The sequence below is a fragment of the Lissotriton helveticus genome, chromosome 2_1 (genome assembly GCF_964261635.1).
Source record: "Lissotriton helveticus chromosome 2_1, aLisHel1.1, whole genome shotgun sequence".
NCBI lineage: Eukaryota > Metazoa > Chordata > Amphibia > Caudata > Salamandridae > Lissotriton > Lissotriton helveticus.
The window spans coordinates 1,625,753,419-1,625,775,900 of record NC_136059.1 but is presented as its reverse complement, the minus strand read 5'-3'; the positions used below and the strand labels follow the sequence as shown (position 1 = coordinate 1,625,775,900).

Sequence of the window (22,482 nt, the reverse complement as noted above, 5' to 3'; positions counted from 1 at the left end):
GGCCCTTGCACCGCCAGAGCAGCCCGCCACATTAATCACATAAGGGAGTGCCCAACGGCGCCCGCAGTCCCCCCACTGTCATGCCCTCCTTCACCGCACAGAACGGCCCAGCGAGGATCACCCTGGGTGGGGGGAGCAAGTTAGGCCCATGGCCAAAGCACAGGCCCAACCAGGGACAGACCCCGCAAGGCAAAACAGCCAAAGAAGTGCCAGGGCCGCACAGCGACAGTCAGCCAGCACCAGACAGACCCAGATCGCACCGCTCTCACCTCGTGTCCCGCTACAGTCTGGGTGGGGTGGAACCTCCACTGCAGCAGTAGGCGCCGCCATCTTCTCTGCACAGTGTCTTAGCGGTCCCCAGCCATAGATAGATGCCTCCAATGGCCACTGGTCGCACCTCCTCGAAGATGTCAGCAGGACCTTGAATCAGCGCAGCGCCGCCCTCTGCTACCGTCCCAGCCCACCGAGACACCCGGCAGATCCTCAACATCGCAGGCGCCGCTCACCTCCTGCTCGGATTCCTCCTGCCCAGTCGTGTCTCAACCCCTGGCAGCCATTTTCCCTTCGTCCTTGCCATGTTGCACCATCTCCCAGGTTGGTGATATGCTTAGGATTATGGACCCGCAGATATCTGCCGCAAGACACAGGGTGGTGACTCGAGTAGGAGAAACAGCTCCACCAGATAATACCCCGGCACATTACATGGCAACAAATGTAGGACTCCATACTATAGTGTGGCTTCACAATTGGCATACGATTACAGAGAAAGAGGGAGAATTGGTTTTCCCTCATTATGGGTCAATTGGAATGGAGGTGCTGTACCAGCTGAGGAGAGTAATGTCTTCTCTGAAACCTCTGCCTACACAAACACAATTTTAGGTATTAGATGCATTAATGAGACCGGTGATAGCGAAGAGAAGAGAAGCTTCACAGGGAAGAATAAAGAAAGCACCGAAGGCATATCTGGATGCCAGTGGGATGCACAGCTGAAGAGACAGAGAGTAGACACCATAGATGGAGAACAATTGTATCCATTCAGGTTGCTAGTGGAAGGGTCTGGGGAGAAGACTAAGACAGGGGAGGACAGTGATACAGATGACAGTTTCCTTGATAGACTACTAGCAGAACGTCCTCCACCTTGTGACTCAAGATCAGAGCAGGAGAAGACGCAGAAAACAGCAGAAGCTTTAGGAATGGGACGAACAGGTTCAGAGGATCAGACAACAGGAGTAAGAGGGAGAATGTCAGTGGGAATAAGAATTCCAGGAGGATTAGGGTACGCAGCTCCTGAGTCAGAAGAAACTGCTCTTACGGTACCAGTTACTATTGGACCTGTGGTTTCAATATATGACTCTAGAGAGAGTGCAGGTGGAAGTCAACAGCAAACAGGAGGAGAAGAGACTATGTCTGGAGGGAGTCTTACAATGAGTGGAACAGGTATGGCTCAGATGCCAGTGGAAGCTAGTACTCCACTGCCAGCTACTGCTGATCCGCCAAGAATGGACAGTGGGTCGGCACGAAGACGAACCAGAGCTTTGGCATATTCTAGGTCAGACATCAGAATGTGGGTTCCGCCAGTGAGGGAGTCATTGGCACAGAGAGAGGAAATAGATATGAGACGAGAAACACCTAGGGTAATGTTCGAACCACAGCATTTGCGTGAAGGTAACCAATGGAGAAGTCAAAGTTATGAGAGAGAAAGTCGCCCAGTTTTGAGAATGGAGGAGTGTGTAGATCTAAGGAGAGCACAAAGTTGTGGCAGGGAGGAACTAGGAGAGGCCAGAGAATCATACAAGTGCCAATGAAGGCACCATTGTTAGATGTGGTAAGACTAAAAGCAGAAATAGATGAGGTGATTGAAGGGAATTTGCCATTGGGGAGGATTGAAACATATGACCCAAGCGAGTTGCTATTTGTAGCTAAGGATGTTACTAGAAAGGCAAAGCAAGCTCACAAAGTATTGATACAGTTGGCACGAAGGTATGAGGTGGATTTGACCAAGACTAAACTAATGCAGGGAAGCTGCAGATTGAACTATACTGATAAGGACGTGGAAGAAAAGCGAACAACAGGATTAAAGGCACAGATTAGACTTGGTAATAGGGATGTGACAATGGAGAGAATTAGACAAATGGGAAGAAAGGTGGTCTAAAAAGAAAAGTGCCAAGAAAGTGATAGGAGATACTCTGCCTCCGGGTGGAGGGATGGGAACAGCAGGACATTTCCCTGTAAGAGAAGTATAAAATGAGGGGTATGTACATGTGCCATGGAGCAGGGGTGATTTGGCAGCTTTCACTAATGATTTTCCGTGGCTGAGGGAAAAACCTGTCGAATGGTATAAACAAATTGACCGGTTTGTCAAGATTTCAAAGGTGTTATGAATTGATTTGAATACCTTGTTTGATATAGTGGTCCCGGGTGATTTATGGACGGCATGTAAGGTTGCGGTTGATTGGCCCGCTGCAGAACCAGCTAGAGATGCAGTGAATCATGGTCCTTCACCTGAGGTAATGAAGAAATATTAACAAGTGATTACGTGGTTGCAATCTAAAGTAGCTCCTCAGACTGTTGATTGGCTTAAAATCGATCATACTACTCAAGATCAAAAGGAATCGGTACATGACTATTATGAGAGACTTTTAGTGGCCTCCGAGAATACCCACAAGTAATCATGTGTGCCATCAGATGCCTTATTTTGAAATACAAGACAGATTAGATCAAATACAAGGTCCTCATGTGTATCAGAGGGGGGAGCAGGGAGAGTGTACTTTGGGTGCTGCCCTGGAAGTGGATCAAAGTGGACCATTTGTAGATGCAGAGGTGAATGGACATCCTGTTACCTTTTTGTTAGATGTCCAGCCCGAACTGCCAAGCAATGTCTTCCCTTGACCGGAAACAAGCTTTTCGGGGTGGACTGTTCCCATGAGGCACAGGGTCAGACTGATTTGCATATGGCCATGTCTGTACGGGGGTGGGGGAGTAAGCTAAAGAATGATGATGTATTAAACCCAAATCAGTTGACTGGGGGTGAGTGCTTGCAATGTTCAACACTCCGTCCATCATCCCCTTTGGTTTTGCTTTGTTCGCCTTAAGTTGGCTGGGTATGCTCAGACGTGGGTCCTTTGCTCACTTTGCCACTGGATTCAAGATAGCCTGGCTGATGAGGGCTGTGAGCCCGAAACTAGTCCCAGGATGCTTGTTTCTGGTCCGGGGAAGACATAGCTTGGCAGTTCGGGCTGGACTGTACCCATGAGGCACAGGGTCAGACTGATTTGCATATAGCCATGTCTGAACTGGGTTGGCGGAGTGAGCTAAAGAATGATGATGGATTAAAACCAGATCAGTTGACTGGGGGTGAGTGCTTGCAATGTTCAACACTCCGTCCATCATCCCCTTTGGTTTTGCTTTGTTCGCCCTAAGTTGGCAGGGTATGCCCAGACGTGGGTCCCTTGCTCGCTTTGCCACTGGATTCAAGATAGGCTGGCTGATGAGGACTGTGAGCCCGAAACCGGTCCCAGGATGCTTGTTTCCGGTCCAGGGAAGACAAGGCTTGCCAGTTCGGGCTGGACTGTACCCATGAGGAACAGGGTCAGACTGATTTGCATATAGTCATGTCTGAACTGGGGTGGCGGAGTGAGCTAAAAAATGATGATGGATTAAACCCAGATCAGTTGACTGGGGGTGAGTGCATGCAATGTTTAACACTCCGTCCATCATCTCCTTTGGTTTTGCTTTACTCTGAAACGCGGTATCACTTTGAATCCTGCCACATTGTTGCCTCTTCTGCAACAGCAAGGAGAAGATTAAGAACAGCATGAGTGTCTAGATGTTACTGAGCTATCTACCAAACCCAGACCTGACATTGTCGATGAACCACTTCCTGAATCTGATTTGATCCTTTTTGTTGATGGTTCATGCTTAAGAGACAATGAAGGGTGTTTTAGAGCAGCGTTTGACGTGAGCACCATCTTAGGGGTGGTGGAAGCTGCCTGTTTGAAAAGAATATACTCTGATCAGGTGGCCGAGATTATTCCTCTGATACGTGCCTGTACCATCACGGATGGAGTCCGAGTGACTATCTACACGGATAGCCAATATGGGTTTGGAGTGGTTAAATTTTGGACAGCAATGGTCACAGAGGTGATTTTAACGTCCTCAGGATCCCCTATCCGTAACAGAGAATTTGTGCTCCAATTACTGGAGGCTTTACAGAAATGTAGGGAGATTGCAGTGGTAAAATGTGCAGCCATGGGAAGGGAGAGGACTTCGTTACTAAAGGAAATAACTATGCTGATGAAGTAGCTCGTTTATGTGCTATACCTGCCGGTGTTTTCAATTATGAATACGTAGGAGAGAGCACAGAAGAGACCAAGCTCAGCATGATGTTAGCTGTGGCTGATACTTGTGATGCAGTGAAGAGGATGCAGGATGAGGTCTCAGAGGAGGAAGCTATATTTTCAAACAACAAGGGACCCCAATATCGTCAGCACAGGACCTCGGGGAGCAATGATTATGAGAACAACAGTGGTCCCATGCAACATTAATTAAGTTTCTAGATAAATACAAACACAATGGAACCTGTATTCGAATGACTTGTCCAGCCGGACAGTGGTCACAATCCTTTAATAGATTCAACTGGATAAATAGAGAATATCCTTCAACACTCTCACGTCGTGGGGTACAAGCCTGTACCACATTCAAACACACAAAACACTTTAGTACAATCAAAGTGCACAGAAAGGGCTTTTAGGCAAAAAAGCAAAACATTTTCTTTGAATCATAATATGAACAAATATTTTCAAGATGCGCCATTACAACGACAAGGTACATATTATATACACACAGTATATGGCACACAATTAAGTCGACGGCCTTTCGATCCCACTTTTTAAATCAAAGGGATCATCATCAGGACATTTTAATAAGTGCCTAATAATTTCAAGCCTCTAGAACCATACGATAACGTGGCATAGGGTCAAGATAAAGGGTCGCCACGATGGGGACCAATCAAGCTAGAATGGAACGGTACCGGTTTAGTCGGTATCACAGGGATCTCGGCATTGCGAGCTGGATTATGCTTGCCATTATTAGGCACTTATTATTGTATATAATATGTACCTTGTCGTTGTAATGGCGCATCTTGAAAATATTTGTTCATATTATGATTCAAAGAAAATGTTTTGCTTTTTTGCCTAAAAGCCCTTTCTGTGCACTTTGATTGTACTAAAGTGTTTTGTGTGTTTGAATGTGGTACAGGCTTGTACCCCACGAAGTGAGAGTGTTGAAGGATATTCTCTATTTATCCAGTTGAATCTATTAAAGGATTGTGACCACTGTCCGGCTGGACAAGTCATTCTAATACAGGTTCCATTGTGTCTGTATTTATCTAGAAACTATATCAGAGGAGGAAGCTGCATCATGGGTTAGAGCAGGCTGTGAAAAGAGAAAAGATGGCATTTGGGTGTTGACAGATGACAGAGCAGTACTACACAACTGTCTACTTAGCCCAATGGCAAGGCAGATACACAGAGCAGTTCATCTTGGGAAAGATGCCATGGTGCGAGTGTTTAGGCAAACTTGGTTTAACCCACAATTTCGTGTGTATTCTGAAGCAGTGTGTCACAAGTGTGTTAGGTGTCAACAAATGAATGTTGGAAAGAAAGCTGTGGTTGGGATGAGCCACATTGGAATATGAGGAGGTCCTTTTAATAGGATACAATTGGACTTTATCGAGATGCCGAGGTGCAATAGGCTGAGATATGTTTTGGTGGTGGTGTGTATCTTTTCACGTTGGGTTGAGTCATATCCAACTAGACGATGTGACAGTCTCACAGTGGCAAAACTGCTCTTAAGGGAGCTGATACCGCGTTTCGGTTTTCCGACCTCATTAGAGACAGATAGAGGAACACACTTCCATAATGAAATCATGAAATTGTTGTGTACAGCTTTGATGATTGATCAGAGATTGCACTGAAGTTACAGGCCTGAGATTGCACTGTAGCTACAGGCCTGAGGCTTCTGGCATTGTGGAGCAGATAAATGCCACAATCAAAATGAGGGTGTCAAAGGTGTGTTCTTCAACTTCATTGAAATGGCCAGATGCATTGCCATTGGTATTGATGAGTCTGCCTGGTACTCCTGATAGGAGGACAGGGCTCTCCCCCCCAAGAAATATTGATGGGAAGAGCTATGTGATTGCCTATGGTGCCAGCTACAGTATTGATAAACATCACAGATGATTTGGTTATGGATTATTGTAGGGGACTGGCTGATGTGGTTAATTCTGTGTCCCACCAGGTCGAGGCTGCGACTGCATCCACCTCGAGAGACCTGCTGCATGATCTTAACCCTGGTGACTGGGTGCTCGTCCGAAAGCACGTGAAGAAGAGCTACCTTGATGCTCGCTGGCGAGGAGCATATCAAGTGATTTTGGTCACAAGTACAGCTATGAAGTGTGGAGGATTGCCAAATTGGATCCACACTTCTCCTACTCGCAGAGTTCCCGAGCCTGTGGAGGAAATGACTCCCCTGGTTCCGAGAATTGCCAGTGGAAGTGCACCAGAAACAGAAGGAGAAGGTCAGATTGTGAGAACTCTTGATGAGGCTGAACAATCAACCGAGCAACAAAGAATAGATCAAACTGCCCCAGAGTTTAATTCAGATTCTGAGATAGACGAGACTGCAGAAGTGAACTTTGAACCAGATCAGAGTGAACAGCTTGATGCAGATGAATCAGATCAAGCGGAAGAGAGGAGAACAGATGCTGCAGCAGCAAAGTGGCCAACAAAGAAAGAAAGGCTGAACATAAGGCTTGCATCTGAGAAGAATCTCGCTCCGATTCCTGAAACATCTGAATCAGATCAAAGTTAAACCGAAGAAAGACCGGATGGTCTAAGACGATCCAGAAGAGAGAGAGTACCGTCTCAAAAGTATGCATATCCTGAGTGGACGTACCTAGCTGCAGATGCAGAGCCCTGGGAGATCCGGGAGGTTGGGGACTGGAAAAGTGAGTTAAGGAGGGAACACCCTGACGATTGATATTCAGTTGCTGGTCCCTGGAGTTGAAGCCTTCGGAACCCTAACTCTGACAGTCCCCAATCCACCAAGGCTAAGTGTTTTGCGATTTTTGATTCTCAACCAGGTTGCTTTCCCTACCTTTGGTCGACAGCCCACTGCACAGAAACTAGGAGAGATTTGTGCAGATATTCAGCAGCTTGTTCTTACCATACTTGGATCTAATATAACTAACGACGTAGCTTGAACTGTGAAAGAAAACCTTATTAGCCTTAGAAAGAAGATAACCTAGGCCCAAGTGGAAGAAGATTTAAAGTAGGGACTTTCATTAGAAGAAGAGCTGAGGGTTAGGGCTGACTACATTTCTACAATAGGTTTAGTATTGTTGAACTGAATATTGCAATAATCGAATGGGAAAAGGAAAATAAAAAGACATTGTTAATAACAAAATCAAGCAAAGAAAAGAAGAAAACAGACTTTATTGAGTTCATTTACGTCTCAAACTCAACAGTGGTTCAAAATGGAATTGTTACCCTTATTGTTGTGGTGCTTATATAACTGTGGTGATTGTTACATCTTTGGCTGAGTCTCACGATGCTGAAAAGAATGGGGAACAGGTGACCCTTACCCCACCTGTCTCAGATGTAGAAGAGGGTGCATCTGCCAAAGATAGAGATATGACAAGGGAAACGAGTTGGATGTTGCACGTAGATTTGTCAAAAGGTTATGTCACGCAGAAGGCATATGCTCGTTTGTTGGATGAGTATGTTGATACAATGGAAGCAAAAGATTGCTATGTGTGTATGCAACTGCCAGCATCAGAAGAAGACGACATCCAATATCACCACTTACCATTGACCTATGGCATCACATGTATTGTGATGTTGAGCCAGTTTTATAGTAGGGCCCATTTTGAGTACTACTTCTCAAATTATGACGTGGTACTCTCAGAAGTTCCAGTTCTTAAGTACATGAATAAATATGATTATTATAAGGAGGTAGAGAGGATATCTACGTATTTTGTGCCTACTATTACTTTGGATACATCGTATGCTGATAGACACAATCTGACCTGCATGTTATCTGATATTGAAAAGAAGTTTGTGGATCAGATAGAAAATCGACATAGGCAGACTTTATTTAGACCAGACACAATGCATAAGGTTATCCCATGGACACAAGAAGAATTAGCTCATAAGGTAAAGGGAATTTCTGGTCCAATAGCTTTTGACTTTCAGCAAAAAGGGAAATTGTGCATTAGACACCCGTCATTATTTTATGACAAAATATTTGTGGGTGAGAGCGATTGTAAACACATTTTCTTAATTGAGGAGTCAATAAGAAAGGCGCTATTGGATACATTACCCATAGTACCAAATGTGTATTTTGTGTGTGGAAAAAGTTCTTATGTGAAATTGCCTAAGAATTGGTATGGTACATGTTATTCAGCTGTGGTACTTCCCAAAATCTTTCATGTAGATTATTTGTGGCCCTTGGAAGGAAAAAGAGTTCACAGAGGAAAACGTGGTGCAAGTGCTGGAGAAATTGTTGGAGATGTATTTGGAGGCATGATACCTAGTGTGGGTGTGATTTTGAAGGATGTGAAAATTAGAAAGTTGGCAACAATAGTGGATAAGCTCTCTGTGAATATGGCAAAAATCGTATTGCTTGTTGATGGGGAGATGGTTTCGATAAGGGCTATGGTTCTTCAAAATCGTCTTGCTTTAGATGTGCTATTAGCAAAAGCCGAAGGAGTCTATAAATTATTGAAAGTACAACAGTGCTGCAAGTATATTCCTGACAATAGTCGGGATATACGAAAATATATTAGTAACATTTCAGAGATACATCAAGATTTACGTAATTTGGCTGCAGATGGACTGTGGGAACAAATTGGCAAGGGAATTGGGAAGATTGGAAGCTGGTTTGGAAGTCTGGGACAAGGAATAATGGGATACATCTTGAAACCTATCATAATAGCTGTCATTTGTATAATTGTACGTTTGGGAGCCATGAAAGGTTACAAATGGCAAAAGGCATGTCATATTGAAAAACTCCTTGAAGGAACGAGAGCAGCAGTTAGAACGACCGCAGGACAGTCATTATCTGCACCTTAAAGGGTTAGAAAGATTTAGACAGGGACGGCAAGCTACAACTTCTGTTTAGGTTGGTCTCTTCTACAAGGATAAAACTGTAAGAGAGTGAATTGTTGGTGTTATCACACTTGTCATAAGAGAGGGGAACTGATAGAGCGCTTAGAGCACTCTAAATTGTATGGGTGCATTATACTCATGGTTCAAACGCATTTACATATATTCTATTGTTTGTAGTGTTTCATGATTATTACGATGCATTTATTCAGGTCATGCAAGCATTAAAATGCTGTTTGCACATTCCAGTAGGATTCGTATGTATTAGAAAAGCCTATAATTCCTGTATGCATAATGTGCAGGATAAAATTATACTCATACAATGTAACTGTGTATCGTTTAAGCTGCCTGCACTATAGGCCCAACACTGCAGGTTGTTTTGATTTTCGTTTCTCCTTGGTTGCTCAAGAAATAATTAAATGAATCCTTTTTGTATTCGAAGATAGTATGTTCTCATCCTTCTGCAGGTGCAGGAATTCGACCTCGTTATGTTTAGATTGAAGGAGATACCCGGAATGTCTTTGAAGAAGACTAGAAGGCCAAAAGGAAGGACGCCTTTCGTGTCTGGTCGATCTGGGAACCAAGGCCACTAGAAAGGATCTGAACAAACATGGCTCCTGTGGAAAATTACGGAAAATGTTGCAATTGAAAAGTTTATCATGTGACGTATTGTGGGCTGAACATTGTCTTTTTGTATGATGCGCAGGGACAGATTCAAGAGACTTTTGCATTTTCGGAGGAGAAGGAGCATCTTAGAGAGCGCTCCATAGCCTTAAGCTATCAGACCCATTTTACCTGAGTTCTTCTTAGGTAGTCAACACTTGCTGACACCTTTGGGGTGTGATATAAGTGAGATAGGCAGGACCCTCATTGAGAGCACTGTAGGGAAAGATAACGTTTGTTTTCCTTCTCAATGGAAAGAGAATTGGACTCAGCTTCTATTCTGTGTTGCATTTTGATTTTGGAATTCATCACATTATGCCTTTTATGCCGAATTAATTATATTCATAGACTCGGCTCTGCATTGATTTTTATGTACCTATATACTCTGATATTAAGGTGTGTTTATATTCAATTATTTTTGGCTGTATAATAAATCCATAAACTGGAGTTCAGAGTCTGTGGTCTTTTAAGCATGACTAAATTGTAAGTATCATCTTGGATTGTTTTGCTCCCCTCAACCACTTTCAGCAGTCAAATAAAAGAACTGAATTTAGTAGGGAAGGCAAGGAGCAAATTTAGCGTAATCACAGCAGTGCTATAGGAACAACCTTGAATGGGATTAAGTAACTAATCACAGGATAGGTCTAATAGCGCATTGGCCAGAAGCTCTCAGACAGTATGAAATAACTCATTTTTTAGGAAGTGAAATTTCCTTTAATGCAGGATAGTTTGGGAAGCTCATTAAATGAGACTTTCTAAAGAAGCCATCTTCCTAAAGAAAGCGTCTGGTCATCTCCTCTTGGTTAATGTACAGATCCTGCTGCAAGTTTGGGATAATCCTGACTATGTTTTAAAGGGATGCCCAGACTTGGCACACAGCAGGCTCAGGCTCTTGGTGTTTAAATGATGTGTGCACTTGGACTCGCATGTTTAAGCTGCCTGCACCAAACATGGAGCACTGTATGTAATGTTTCTTTCTACATGTTACATCTTCAGATTGCTAGCAATCTCAGAAAAATCTCCCACACCGCTCCTAAAAACGAGCATGAAAAATTGACCTTCACTGTCTTCCACTTGACTTCTCTCCTTTCTTTTTTCAGTGACCCTCTTCTTGCCTTCCATCCTCTACATGCCTTTATTTTTTAGAATAACTTCCTCTCAGACTCATGCCTGTCTACCTTACTCTTTCCTATTGTGATTCTGCAATTGACTGACACCTTGGTGCGCAGACCACAACCTCTCCTTCCTTAAAACCTGCAACCTAACACCATCTACTCTCCATCAGCCTATCTGCCTTACAAACCATTCACCTGAAATCACCTAGCCCTCACTAATAATCTTACCTTAGTGGTAACCTAAGTGGTATTTATATAATCTATCTTAAAGTAACTTGAGTAAATACATGTGATATTTTGTTGAGAGCACATGACTAATCACAATAATTAACAATAACCACTGGATTAACCACTGACCTTAGGTTCAGGTGTAGAACACTACTCGCTGTACAGCGCTTCAATGCGTTGTCGGGGCAGTAAGTGATATATAAATACAATTACAATATTAATGATATACCCAGCTTTTAGTTTCTGACACCGTACAACCATCTTGAGTAAGCCTTGGATCATGGTTTTTCTCACCCAAGGATCAAGTGCTAAAGGTGTGTCTTTGGTACTTTATTTTAGGTCCAGCAGTAGGCAATGCAATATTAGTAGTAAAAGTCCCAAATGACACAAGTATCTTCAGTACCCTGATACACTTGAACCAATTCCCACAGACACTAATAAGAACAGGCTTTAGCAGCCTTTAACCAAACAATCAATCATTATTTGTATGGCACGGCTTATCAACCCAGGGGGGAGGGGGATCCAGGCACCGAGGTCTGGTAGGCCTTAGTCAAACAGCCAGTTCTCTTCCTTAAGTCGGTCAGTGAAGGGAGGTTCAGAGGTGGAGTGGGAGGTCGCTCCAGGACTTGGTGGTGAAAGAACGACCTCCACCGTGGGTCCGCCAGATGCGGAGCACGTGTGCAAGAAAGGAGGATCGGAGTTGTCTGGTTGTTTGGTGGAAAGTCAGGCGGTGGTTGAAGTAGGAGGGTTCAGTGCAATGGAGGGCCTTGTAGGCCATAGTCAGCAACCTGAACTAGCATCTCTTCTGGAGGGGGAGCCAGTGTAGGTTTCTGAAGTAGGGGGTGATGCTGGTCCATTTGGGGAGGTTGAGGATGAATCTGGATGTGACATTCTGTATGGTCTGTAGTCATTTGAGGAGATGGGTTGTGGTTCCGGTGTAAAGTGCATTTCCGTCGTCCAGTCGGTTGGGAAAGAGGGCTTCAGTCACTGTTTTCCTGGTGCTGAATGGGATCCATCGGAAAATCTTATGAAGCATGCGGAGGGGGTGGAAGCAGGAGGAGGCTACTGCGTTGGCCTGTCACTTGATGGAGAGGTTGCTGTCTAGGATGATGCCGAAGCTGCAGATGTTTTTGGTGGGGATAGGTGAGGGTCTGAGTGCTTGTCCCATAGGGAGGTGTTCCATCTGAAAATGACCACTTCTATCTTGTCAGTGTATAGCTTCAGGCAGTTGGTTCTCATCCGGTCGGCGATGTTGGTCAATGCATTCTGGAAGTTGGATCTGGTGGTGACGGTGTCTCCCATGAAAGAGAGGATGAGTTGGGTGTCCTCAGCATATGAGATGATTTTGCGCCCATGGGTGCGGACGATGTCAGCAAATGGAGTCATGTAGGCATTAAAGGGAGGATCCTTGGAGCACACCGCAGATGATGCTCTTGGGTTCAGAGATGAAGGGCAGTAGGTGGATTTTCTGAGTGTGTGCTGTGATTAAGGAGGCAAGCCACTTGAGGCCATTTCCTCTGATGCCAATGTGGTGGAGTCTGGTGATGAGAGTGTGGTGGGATACAGTGTCAAAGGCCGCTGAAAGGTAGAGGAGGATCAGGGCTGCTGTCTCGCCATGGTCGAGGATGGATCTCATGTCATTGGTTGCGGCTATCAAGGCAGTCTCAGTTCTGTGGTTGGAGCAGAAGCCGGAATGGGAGGCGTTGAGTAGGTTGTTTCCTTTCAGGTTATCCATGAGCCAGTGATTGATGGCTTTCTCCAGGACCATGACCGGAAATGGGATCAGCAAGTTGGGGTGGAAGTTCTTGAGCTTGCTGGGGTCGGTGGAGGGGTATAATTTCTACATATTTCCATGCATTAGGGAAGATCACAGTAGTGATAGATGAGTTGAGGATGTTGGTGAGTGTGCTGCTGATTTCCTTGAAGGCCTGGTGGGGGCAGGGGTCTGTCAGTGCTCCAGAGTCAATTGAAGTCATGATGGCTGTGGGAGTGACTTGGTGAGCGGTGTCCAATTGGTGAGCAGGTGGCTGTGGGAGTTGTCGGTGTGTGTCAAGAGGTGGGCGAGGCCGGTTGGCTGCGGGTTGAACTTGCTAGTTAATAGAAAATGTTATGAACTATATACGCTGTAGTTGATATTGCAGAGGTATAGTTGACTATTTTAACTGGGTAGGGAAAAGAAAGGAGAGGGGCATAAAAGCACTATGAAACAACGTCCTTAGTTTGGCTATATCAGGTTAATAATTTTCACAAGTAAAATGTTAAATGTGGCATGGGTCCATCAGTGTACAGGTAGATCACACAGATTGCTTTGATGGGAAGACTTTGCTGAGTACCATGTAGATGATGGAAACACACTACTGATGTTGATACTGCGACAAACATACATCATATAAAGTATGATGGGTTCAAATATGTTTCGGATATTTCAGTCAATCTGAAATTAACAGAGATAGGAAACATATTTTTTTTTCAATATTGGTTCTTCCAGGTAGAAAACGATGAAAGATTAAAAAAATCCCATATGCACATTGGATCTCTGCAATCTTTATTGCTTTTCTGGCTATACAAGCTAAGAAACGCCATTTTGAAATGTCTATTTTTTATTTACAAAAAGGGGTGGTGATGGACAGAGTATCTGAGTTAATCAGAACACTCCTACCCAGTCAACAGATCAGGGCTTGATCCATCACCGTTTTTTAGCTCACTGCACCAACCCAGTTCAGAACCTGGCTATATGCAAATTAGTCTGTCCCTGGCCCAGTGCATCATGGGAACAGGGCAGACCAAACTACCAAGCCAACTCTTCACTGGAAAGGAAACAAGCTTCCGGGGACCGGTTTCTGGCATTACAGCCGTCTTCGGCCCGGCTTGCTTGAATCCTGATGGTGCAGTGAGCAAGGGACTCATGTCTGAGCATACCCTTCCACACTTTTGGTGGCCAAAATATTTCAAAAAGGGGTGGTGATGGACAGAGTATCTGAGTTAATCAGAACACTCCTACCCAGTCAACAGATCAGGGCTTGATCCATCACCGTTTTTTAGCTCACTGCACCAACCCAGTTCAGAACCTGGCTATATGCAAATTAGTCTGTCCCTGGCCCAGTGCATCATGGGAACAGGGCAGACCAAACTACCAAGCCAATTCTTCACTGGAAAGGAAACAAGCTTCCTGGGATGGTGCAGTGAGCTAAAAAACGGTGATGGATCAAGCCCCGATCTTTTGACTGGGTAGGAGTGTTCTGCTTAATTCAGATACTCTGTCCATCACCTTCCCCTTTTGAATCGTTTTGGCCACCACAAGTGTTGAAGGGTATGCTCAGATGTGAGTCCCTTGCTCACTGCACCATCAGGATTCAAGCAAGCCGGGCCGAAGACGGCTGTAATGCCAGAAACCGGTCCCCGGAAGCTTGTTTCCTTTCCAGTAAAGAATTGGCTTGGTAGTTTGGTCTTCCCTGTTCCCATGATGCACTGGGCCAGGGTCAGACAAATTTGCATGTAGCCAGGTTCTGAACTGGGATGGTGCACTGAGCTAAAAAACGGTGATGGATCAAGCCCTGATCTTTTGACTGGGTAGGAGTGTTCTGCTTAATTCAGATACTCTGTCCATCACCACCCCCTTTTGAATCGTTTTGGCCACCACAAGTGTGGAAGGGTATGCTCAGATGTGAGTCCCTTGCTCACTGCACCATCAGGATTCAAGCAAGCCGGGCCGAAGACGGCTGTAATGCCAGAAACCGGTCCCCGGAAGCTTGTTTCCTTTCCAGTAAAGAATTGGCTTGGTAGTTTGGTCTGCCCTGTTCCCATGATGCACTGGGCCAGGGTCAGACTAATTTGCATGTAGCCAGGTTCTGAACTGGGATGGTGCAGTGAGCTAAAAAACGGTGATGGATCTAGCCCTGATCTTTTGACTGGGTAGGAGTGTTCTGCTTAATTCAGATATTCTGTCCATCACCACCCCCTTTTGAATCGTATTTTTTATTTACAGCCTTCAAGAAAACCTACTGAGGTTTCTTTCAAGCAACAAAAACAATGTGTAAAGACACCGCTTTTGCACTTTGTAGTCATTCTTATAAGTGACGCTCCTTCGTTGTTGTTCTGTATTCTAATTCGAGGGGAATAGGAGCGCTCTTGGTCTCCCTTTCTCTCTAGTTGTTACTAGGTCATTTAGCAGCGCACAGCTGTGAGAGTTTAATCTTCTGATTTTCTCTTTCTCTTTCCACTGAAAGGGGATTTTACACTATACTTCCAGAAACATTCCTCCCCAGCACCTTGAAATGACCAATCTAGGGCTAACCTTCGCAGATTCAGAGGTCGATGTAATTCTAGCTCGACCCTCACTTTTTGCAGACCCCTCGATATCGCAGGCGGTCACCCATTCTAATGAGTGGGAACAACTATCAGAACTCAAAAAGACCCGAATACGCACAATACTACATGGTACCATCTTGACCGAATATGTGAGGACTAATACTGCTCCCAAAGGCCTTCTGCTCACCAATGCGTCGCAAATTTTCCTAGAAGATGCACTCTTTAGGAAAGAATGGGCCATGATCGCATTGCATTGCACGCGCGATTGGCTCATAATCAAGACAGCGGTAAGACTATCAGAGGCGATCATGGTAGAAATCACACAAACTGAATCACATTTCAAAACTACCCTGACAGGCTACAAGAAATGCCTAGATGCTATCAACGAAGACATCAATGAATACAAAGATAACCTGACCCAAACAGAAGTAACACAATTCCAAAAAGATTTAAAGAAATTCTCCTTCTCCAAAATATACCCCTACTCTGAGCCTGACTATACAAAACGTAATAAGTCAAACTCAGATACTGGTAGTTCCGATGATAATTCATCGAATAGCAGTGGATCCCGCACTGATAGTTATAAGCAAAAGCAAAGAGGCGGCTTTAGAGGAAGAGCTCGCCCCCTCTTTCAACAACCCATGTGGCCCCATTATCCCAACCAAGGAGCTGGAGGTATGCACCCAATGCATTTCCAACACCCACCAATGATGCCAATGGGTTGGAACCTGGGTTTTGTCCCCAACCAACCATACCAGATAAATCCTTTTGGCCAGCCTTTTTTAGGGAGAGGCCGGAGACGCAGAGGAAAAAGGAAAGGACAACCCCAGGTACACAGGGAACAAGACGACCCGGTGGGGAACCACACCCGGAGCAGAGAACCTCTAGCGGGCTCGAGTGCACAGGGAGTTTAATTGTCAACCTCTCAAACACTACTCTGTCAATGGACGAAACATCAGTCTTAGAGAAGGGCCTATGCTTTGTCCCGACCGCCCGTCTAGACAAGTTTCGCTTACATTGCGAACTCTCTAACATCTTTAGGAAGTTGAAACTCAAAGCTTTATTTGAGGGAAAGGAAGAATTTACACAGGAAGGTACAGCAGGGGACACAACATTACAGGTGAAATCATCCTTCACCCCCCCTCCGTATACCATACCAGTGGAAATCACAACGTTTGAACAGGCTGTATTCAATGAGATTGAGAACTTGGAGACTCCCACAACCTTTAAAAACATGACAGCAAGCGAGTTTAAAGCTATTGACAAGTTACGCAACAACCCCCTTCTAACTATAAAACCTGCAGATAAGGGGGGTGCGGTAGTTGTTCTGAACACTACAGACTATGAGCTCGAATGCAATAGATTGTTGGGAGACAAGAAAAACTATTTACCATTAACACATGACCCATCACAAGATCTAAGGAGAGTCATCACAGATCTGGTGGAAGATGCAGAAGCCAATGGCCACATCTAAAAAAGGAGGCCGCTTTTTTGACTGACAGTGATGGGATCATACCGTATTTTTACACACTGCCCAAAATCCACAAAGGCCAGACACCCCCCTCCCCTCCCCCCCCCCCCCCCCGGGCCGTCCGATTGTCTCGGGGATTGGGTCTCTTCTTGAGCCCCTCTCACGGTTTTGTGACTTTTTCTTAAAACCATTGGTTCAGAAGACGCACATATTCAAAGGACAAGAAAAGCCGTCTTAATCGCTTACACACCCTACAGTGTGACATGTCGAACACCATACTGGTCACCTTGGATATTGAGAGCCTGTATACGAGCATTCCCCAGGATGATACCATCAGGATCCTGGATGAAGCTCTCAATACTACGGCTTGGGAACATAACACTCCCAATGAGTTTATATTGAAATGTGCTACTTTAGCACTGAAAAAGAACTTCTTTGTATTCAAGGGCAAACTGTTCCTGCAATGCACTGGTACTTCCATGGGCAGAACTTTTGCCCCGAGTGTAGCTGGACTGTAGGTCCATGCCTTTGACCAGAATAACATTCAGAATGTTAACAACCCGTACATCTCCTCCATAGGCTTATGGAGGAGGTACATTGATGACGTACTGTTGGTATGGCATGGCACAGCAGAATCTCTACAGACTTTCCTCCTCTGGATCAACACCCTGGATCCTAATCTGAAATGTACCCACACAGTTGACAGGGAGGAGGTGGTCTTCCTAGATGTGATCATCTCCAAGAGAAATGGGTCTTTTGCCACGAAAACGCATTACAAAGCTACAGCCAGAAATAACTTGTTAGAATTCACAAGTTTTCATCCAAGAGCCTTACGAGAGAATCTGCCTTATGGCCAATATCTCCGGCTTAGGCGTAACTGCACTCAGCTAGAAGATTTCAGGGCTCAATCTAATTATCTTACCACTTAACTAGAGAACCGAGGGTACCCAAAGAATGTTCTATCAAAAGGTTACAAAAGAGCAAGAAACCAACCAATGGCAGCTCTCCTTGAAGACAATACACGACCACAGGGCGAAATCCCTTTGACATGCGTCACCACCTACAGTTCGGCCTCGAAAGCTGTGAAGAAAACCATTCAGAAGCATTGGCGCATCCTTAACAGCAATACTAGGAACTGGGAAAAACCTTTGTTCTCCTTTAAAAGAGGCCGTAATTTGCGAGACACCTTGGTCAACACACGCCCGTTAACAAACACCCCCATGGGTATTGGATCTGTGACTGATGCTTGGGGGTTGCCCAAAGTAACTGGTCATTACCCATGTTCCAATTGCAGCATCTGTCATCTCACATCACATACAAAGACTCTTAATCTTGAGCAAGACAAAGTATGGATCCAGAGGGCTCACACTAACTGCAACTCAACAAATGTAGTTTACCTAGTAACCTGCCCCTGCCAACTGCGCTACGTTGGCATGACCATGCGCAAAGTGAAACAAAGAATCTGCGAACATCGCAGTAATATCAGGTGTGGTTGTATCACAACAAAACTAAGTGATCACTTTTTACAGCACAACCACACCACCAATGACGTGCGCTGGACCGTTATTGAACAGGTAGATGCCAACAAGAACAGCCAGAGGATTCTATTTGAAAAAGAACAGAGGTGGGTGTAACGATTGGATACCCATAAAAACGGCCTCAACGACAACATCCCGTGGGGCTCAGAGCTACACAACTAGGACCCCACCCTCTTCTTTCATTGAATCTGCTAATTAACACTAAACTCAATACCCCAAAAAGGAATTGGCCCCTATGCGCCTACAGTCCTGTTCGACATGCGCTTACATCACTTCAATACTGGGCCTCCTGTTGGATATTGTACTATACCGATACCCTACCAGTCAATAACGCTATTGTTATTGTGATCAGGACAGCGTACTAGCATAACTGCCTTTCCATCCCCTCGAATCTCAGCTGCCATTGGTATAGGCACGTAGGCAGCCTTTATGGGTGTTCACTGTTTTTGCCTTGAATTTTCATTATGACTAGAGGGGTTCCTTTCCACCAATGTGTGTAGCTCCAACACCCTAACCAATACTAACTTTGTCAAGATTTTTCCACAAGGCTTAGTTCTCTATGTTTTTCTGTCTCTGTATGTTACCTGTACGTTACCATAGCAACTGGGTCACAAACTTGGTCTTTTTTCATTCGACAACAATGAGAGGCTGTTTCCCCTGCGTTCGCGTGGTAGGGGGCGCCTGATAGGTCCTGTCCTCTCCACAGCCTGGATTGGCTGAGCCGCAGACACGTGATCGCGGTCTCCGCCAATCACGCAAGCCGACCTCTCCAAGCCCTGCAAGATGACACCTTCGCAGTAATTGCGCGCTGGGGGCTACTCTGCCTATATCTGCCCCACTGACTCCGAGCTTATTGTTCTTCGGGGTCCGGTTATCGAGGGCGTTTGCAGGTACTGAGCAGGTGCCTAGCATTCAGGGCGTGAAGACATCGGAACGAACTTAAGATAAGTACTTTTCCATACTGGCAGACACTCCTGCTCGTACTAGCCTGTTTTTCTCTCTCCCTACAAGGTATGCCAATTGCTATCACCCCCCTCCCGAGATCCATAGCGTGCTAAAATGTAGCGCCCCCCGTAAGGACGTTTCTGTCTTTTTCCCAGATTCAATACAGGGTATTTTAAGAGCCCGACATTCACTTAACTGCTTGTTTGCCATTTTTTGTAAATAAATAATCTCGAGTTTCTCTCATGTACTAGAGTTACCGATAGGGGCGTTTCACCTTCATTTGCCTGGTTTTGATTAGAATATTCACGCTAAGAGACTTCTTCTGGACGTCTCCACTTGGTTATTGCTAAACCTGATATGAGCATGAGAACACTACGATTCTCACTTGTGTTTAAGGTTTGACTACAGTCACACTCATAAAAAGCACCCAAGCAAGTCTATATAGCATTGTATAACAATGGATGTATTTTAATCTATGCTCTCTTTTTCTTTATGTTGCTTGTTTTGTCTGTTGTACGTCAACGTCCTTGTCTAACAGAATAAACTCGGTTCCACTCCTACCATTTTGTAATCTTACACAATAATTTTTATTTTTAACATAATTGACCTCATGCTAGGGTGGGCCTTAGCGCGCCCATACCACCGAGATTTTGACACACACCACTGTAAATATTTCACTCACTGGTCCTGACGAATGCCTGATAGAACACTTCACATAGGCTGAAATATGTTGACGGACCTCACACTAGGATAATAGAAGACCTTTAATGTGTGTCCGTTATCCTATCTATTTTATCCCTGTCCAATTGGCGAAACTAATAAAACTACTTTTTTGACTCAATTGGCCATTTTATCTTTCACTTCACATTCACAATACCAGCTCCGCAGTAACCTGGCGTTGTAGCACACCAGGGTGGCATTCGGCCACTCCTGGTGGGGCCCGATGATGAAGCATGTCACCGACCAGGTCGGTGAGTAAGGGCCTTCAAAAAAACCTACTGAGGTTTCTTTCAAGCAACAAAAACAATTTGTTAAGACACCGCTTTTGCTCCACTTTGTAGTCATTCTTATAAGTGATGCTACTTCGTTGTTGTTCTGTATTCTAATTCGAGGGGAATAGGAGCATTCTTGGTCTCCCTTCCTTTCTTGTTGCAACTAGGTATTTTTTATTTACCTAATGAAATCGTCTAAAGGCATGCTTACCAACATTTCGGATTTAGGGGACTCCAGATTCTTTTAGCTATACAAAGACATTCTTTTTTAGTCTTTCTTCTGTATTATACTTTACTCCACAACAAATCACATGAATGGAACAAATATTGTGCAATATTTCTTTTTCTGAATCTCACTCTTAGTGCCCCCAAGTGTTAGCATGTTTTATATGGTATCTCTCTACGAAGTTATTTCTCAGTGACTGCTCTCTTCACTTGCGAGTGAATCAGGGCCTCACCCAGCTCAAGTCACTTCCCCACAGCTGCTGCATGAGCATTCGATCATTGCCACCATTGATTCGAGGGTGTGAAACTGCAGCATAAACCCAACATGCAGGGAATAACACATGGGGAAATAGGTGCACACCTCCATCAAGTAAACTCATATGTATTCTTCCCATGTATAATGAAAATGAAAAGATGGTGGGTGGAATGCTTGAATTCATCTTGGTAATTATTGTTGCCAGCATTCCTGTGCATTGTGTTTTTTCATCTCTATGTAATTTCAAACAATAACTTCCCTCATGCAAATCAGACTTGGTCTTTCTCAATTAAAAACAGTCCAGCCCCAATTGCCAGGCCAGGTCCCATCTGACAGGAGACAAGCAAACCCCAGCTTCGGCCTATTGGGTCTCATCAATGAGATGCAACTTGATTCCAAAGGCAAAGTAAGCATGACCTATGTCTAGGAAAACAAAATGGTAATTGACAGAGCTTCAGATTTATCATTCTTTCATGCAGCGCAACACAGCAAGCCAACTTGCTGTGCTGCATGAAAGGTCAATAATGTGCAGTATTTATCATTGTACAGTGCAGTCCTGTCCTTTCCTAGCACTGGTGCACTTTTAGCTGACTAGCTAGGCAGGATGTTTTTGTACAGGAAGGAACACCTTCCTGTGATGCATTTTTCTCTCTCTATGTGTGCTGCATTGACTCGGGAATTGATAAAGGTGGTGAACCTTATAATTAAATGAATGTAAGTGTCCTATGCTTATTCGTAGCCACATTCAAGGCCATCGTTTTTTCCTCACCTCTGTGTCACTTCAGACAGTAACTCCCCCAGCTTCCTCCCCCACACACACACACACTGCACACTCATTAACTTGCCTTGGGAAGCAGACCGTTTTAAATGACAGAAAAATCATAGACATCGTTATAAGCTTAAAATCAAGTCTCCCGTTTTTTATCGGGAGAGATGGCATGTAGGAAACGTTGACAAATAAATTACACTTTTTCTGAACAGACACACGTTTCCGTGTAACGAGACGTCGCACCTTGGTCCTTGGTCCCTTTTCTGTTTGCACGAATTTGCCTACCTGGGCTCGCGGAGCCAGCATCTCGCGCCAGTTAATCGACCTCGCGGAAAGAAGTTCTGCCGCTACACCTGGGTAAGGTATGATATTCTGATTCAGCAGCTGCCGCCGCAGTCGTCGTTCTTATGTAGGAGTGTCTGGCGCGTTTCAGCGTGCAATTAACAGCAATTTATTTCCAGGCGCACAGCCATCATTTTTTTTCTAAATAAAACCCTTGCCATTTTGCCGAATCCCATTAAACCGCTCTCTGCCACTTACTAAAAGCTTTTCGTTATTCGTTCTGGAAACTTCATTGGTCGTTTTTAATTCGGATTAACGACTGCCACTGGGAATTGTTCAAGCAAATTTAGGGAAATGTAACAAGGAGGCACAAAAGGCTTCTGTGTGTGGCATTGAGGAACTTTTGGCAGAGGGAAATCGGAATGCAAGTGCTAACGAATCTCTCACGTAGCTGTGCAAACTTGTGCTGAATGGGGCACCTTGTATGATGTAAAATAAAATAAACCTGAGTCACGGAAACACATTT

The 22,482-nt window shown here is 44.6% G+C and overlaps 1 protein-coding gene across 1 annotated transcript in view; it reads right to left on the bottom strand.

Moving 5' to 3' along the window:
• Positions 1 to 22,096, bottom strand: part of LOC144818809 (protein NipSnap homolog 3B-like) — a 556,246-nt gene extending 534,150 nt beyond the window's left edge. Inside the window, exon 1 of the mRNA XM_078676579.1 lies at positions 21,960 to 22,096. Within this exon, the coding sequence (XP_078532705.1) occupies positions 21,960 to 21,980 (21 nt within the window). The 5' untranslated portion in view covers positions 21,981 to 22,096. The remainder of the gene's footprint in view (positions 1 to 21,959) is intronic.
• Between the last annotated feature and the right edge of the window lie 386 nt (positions 22,097 to 22,482).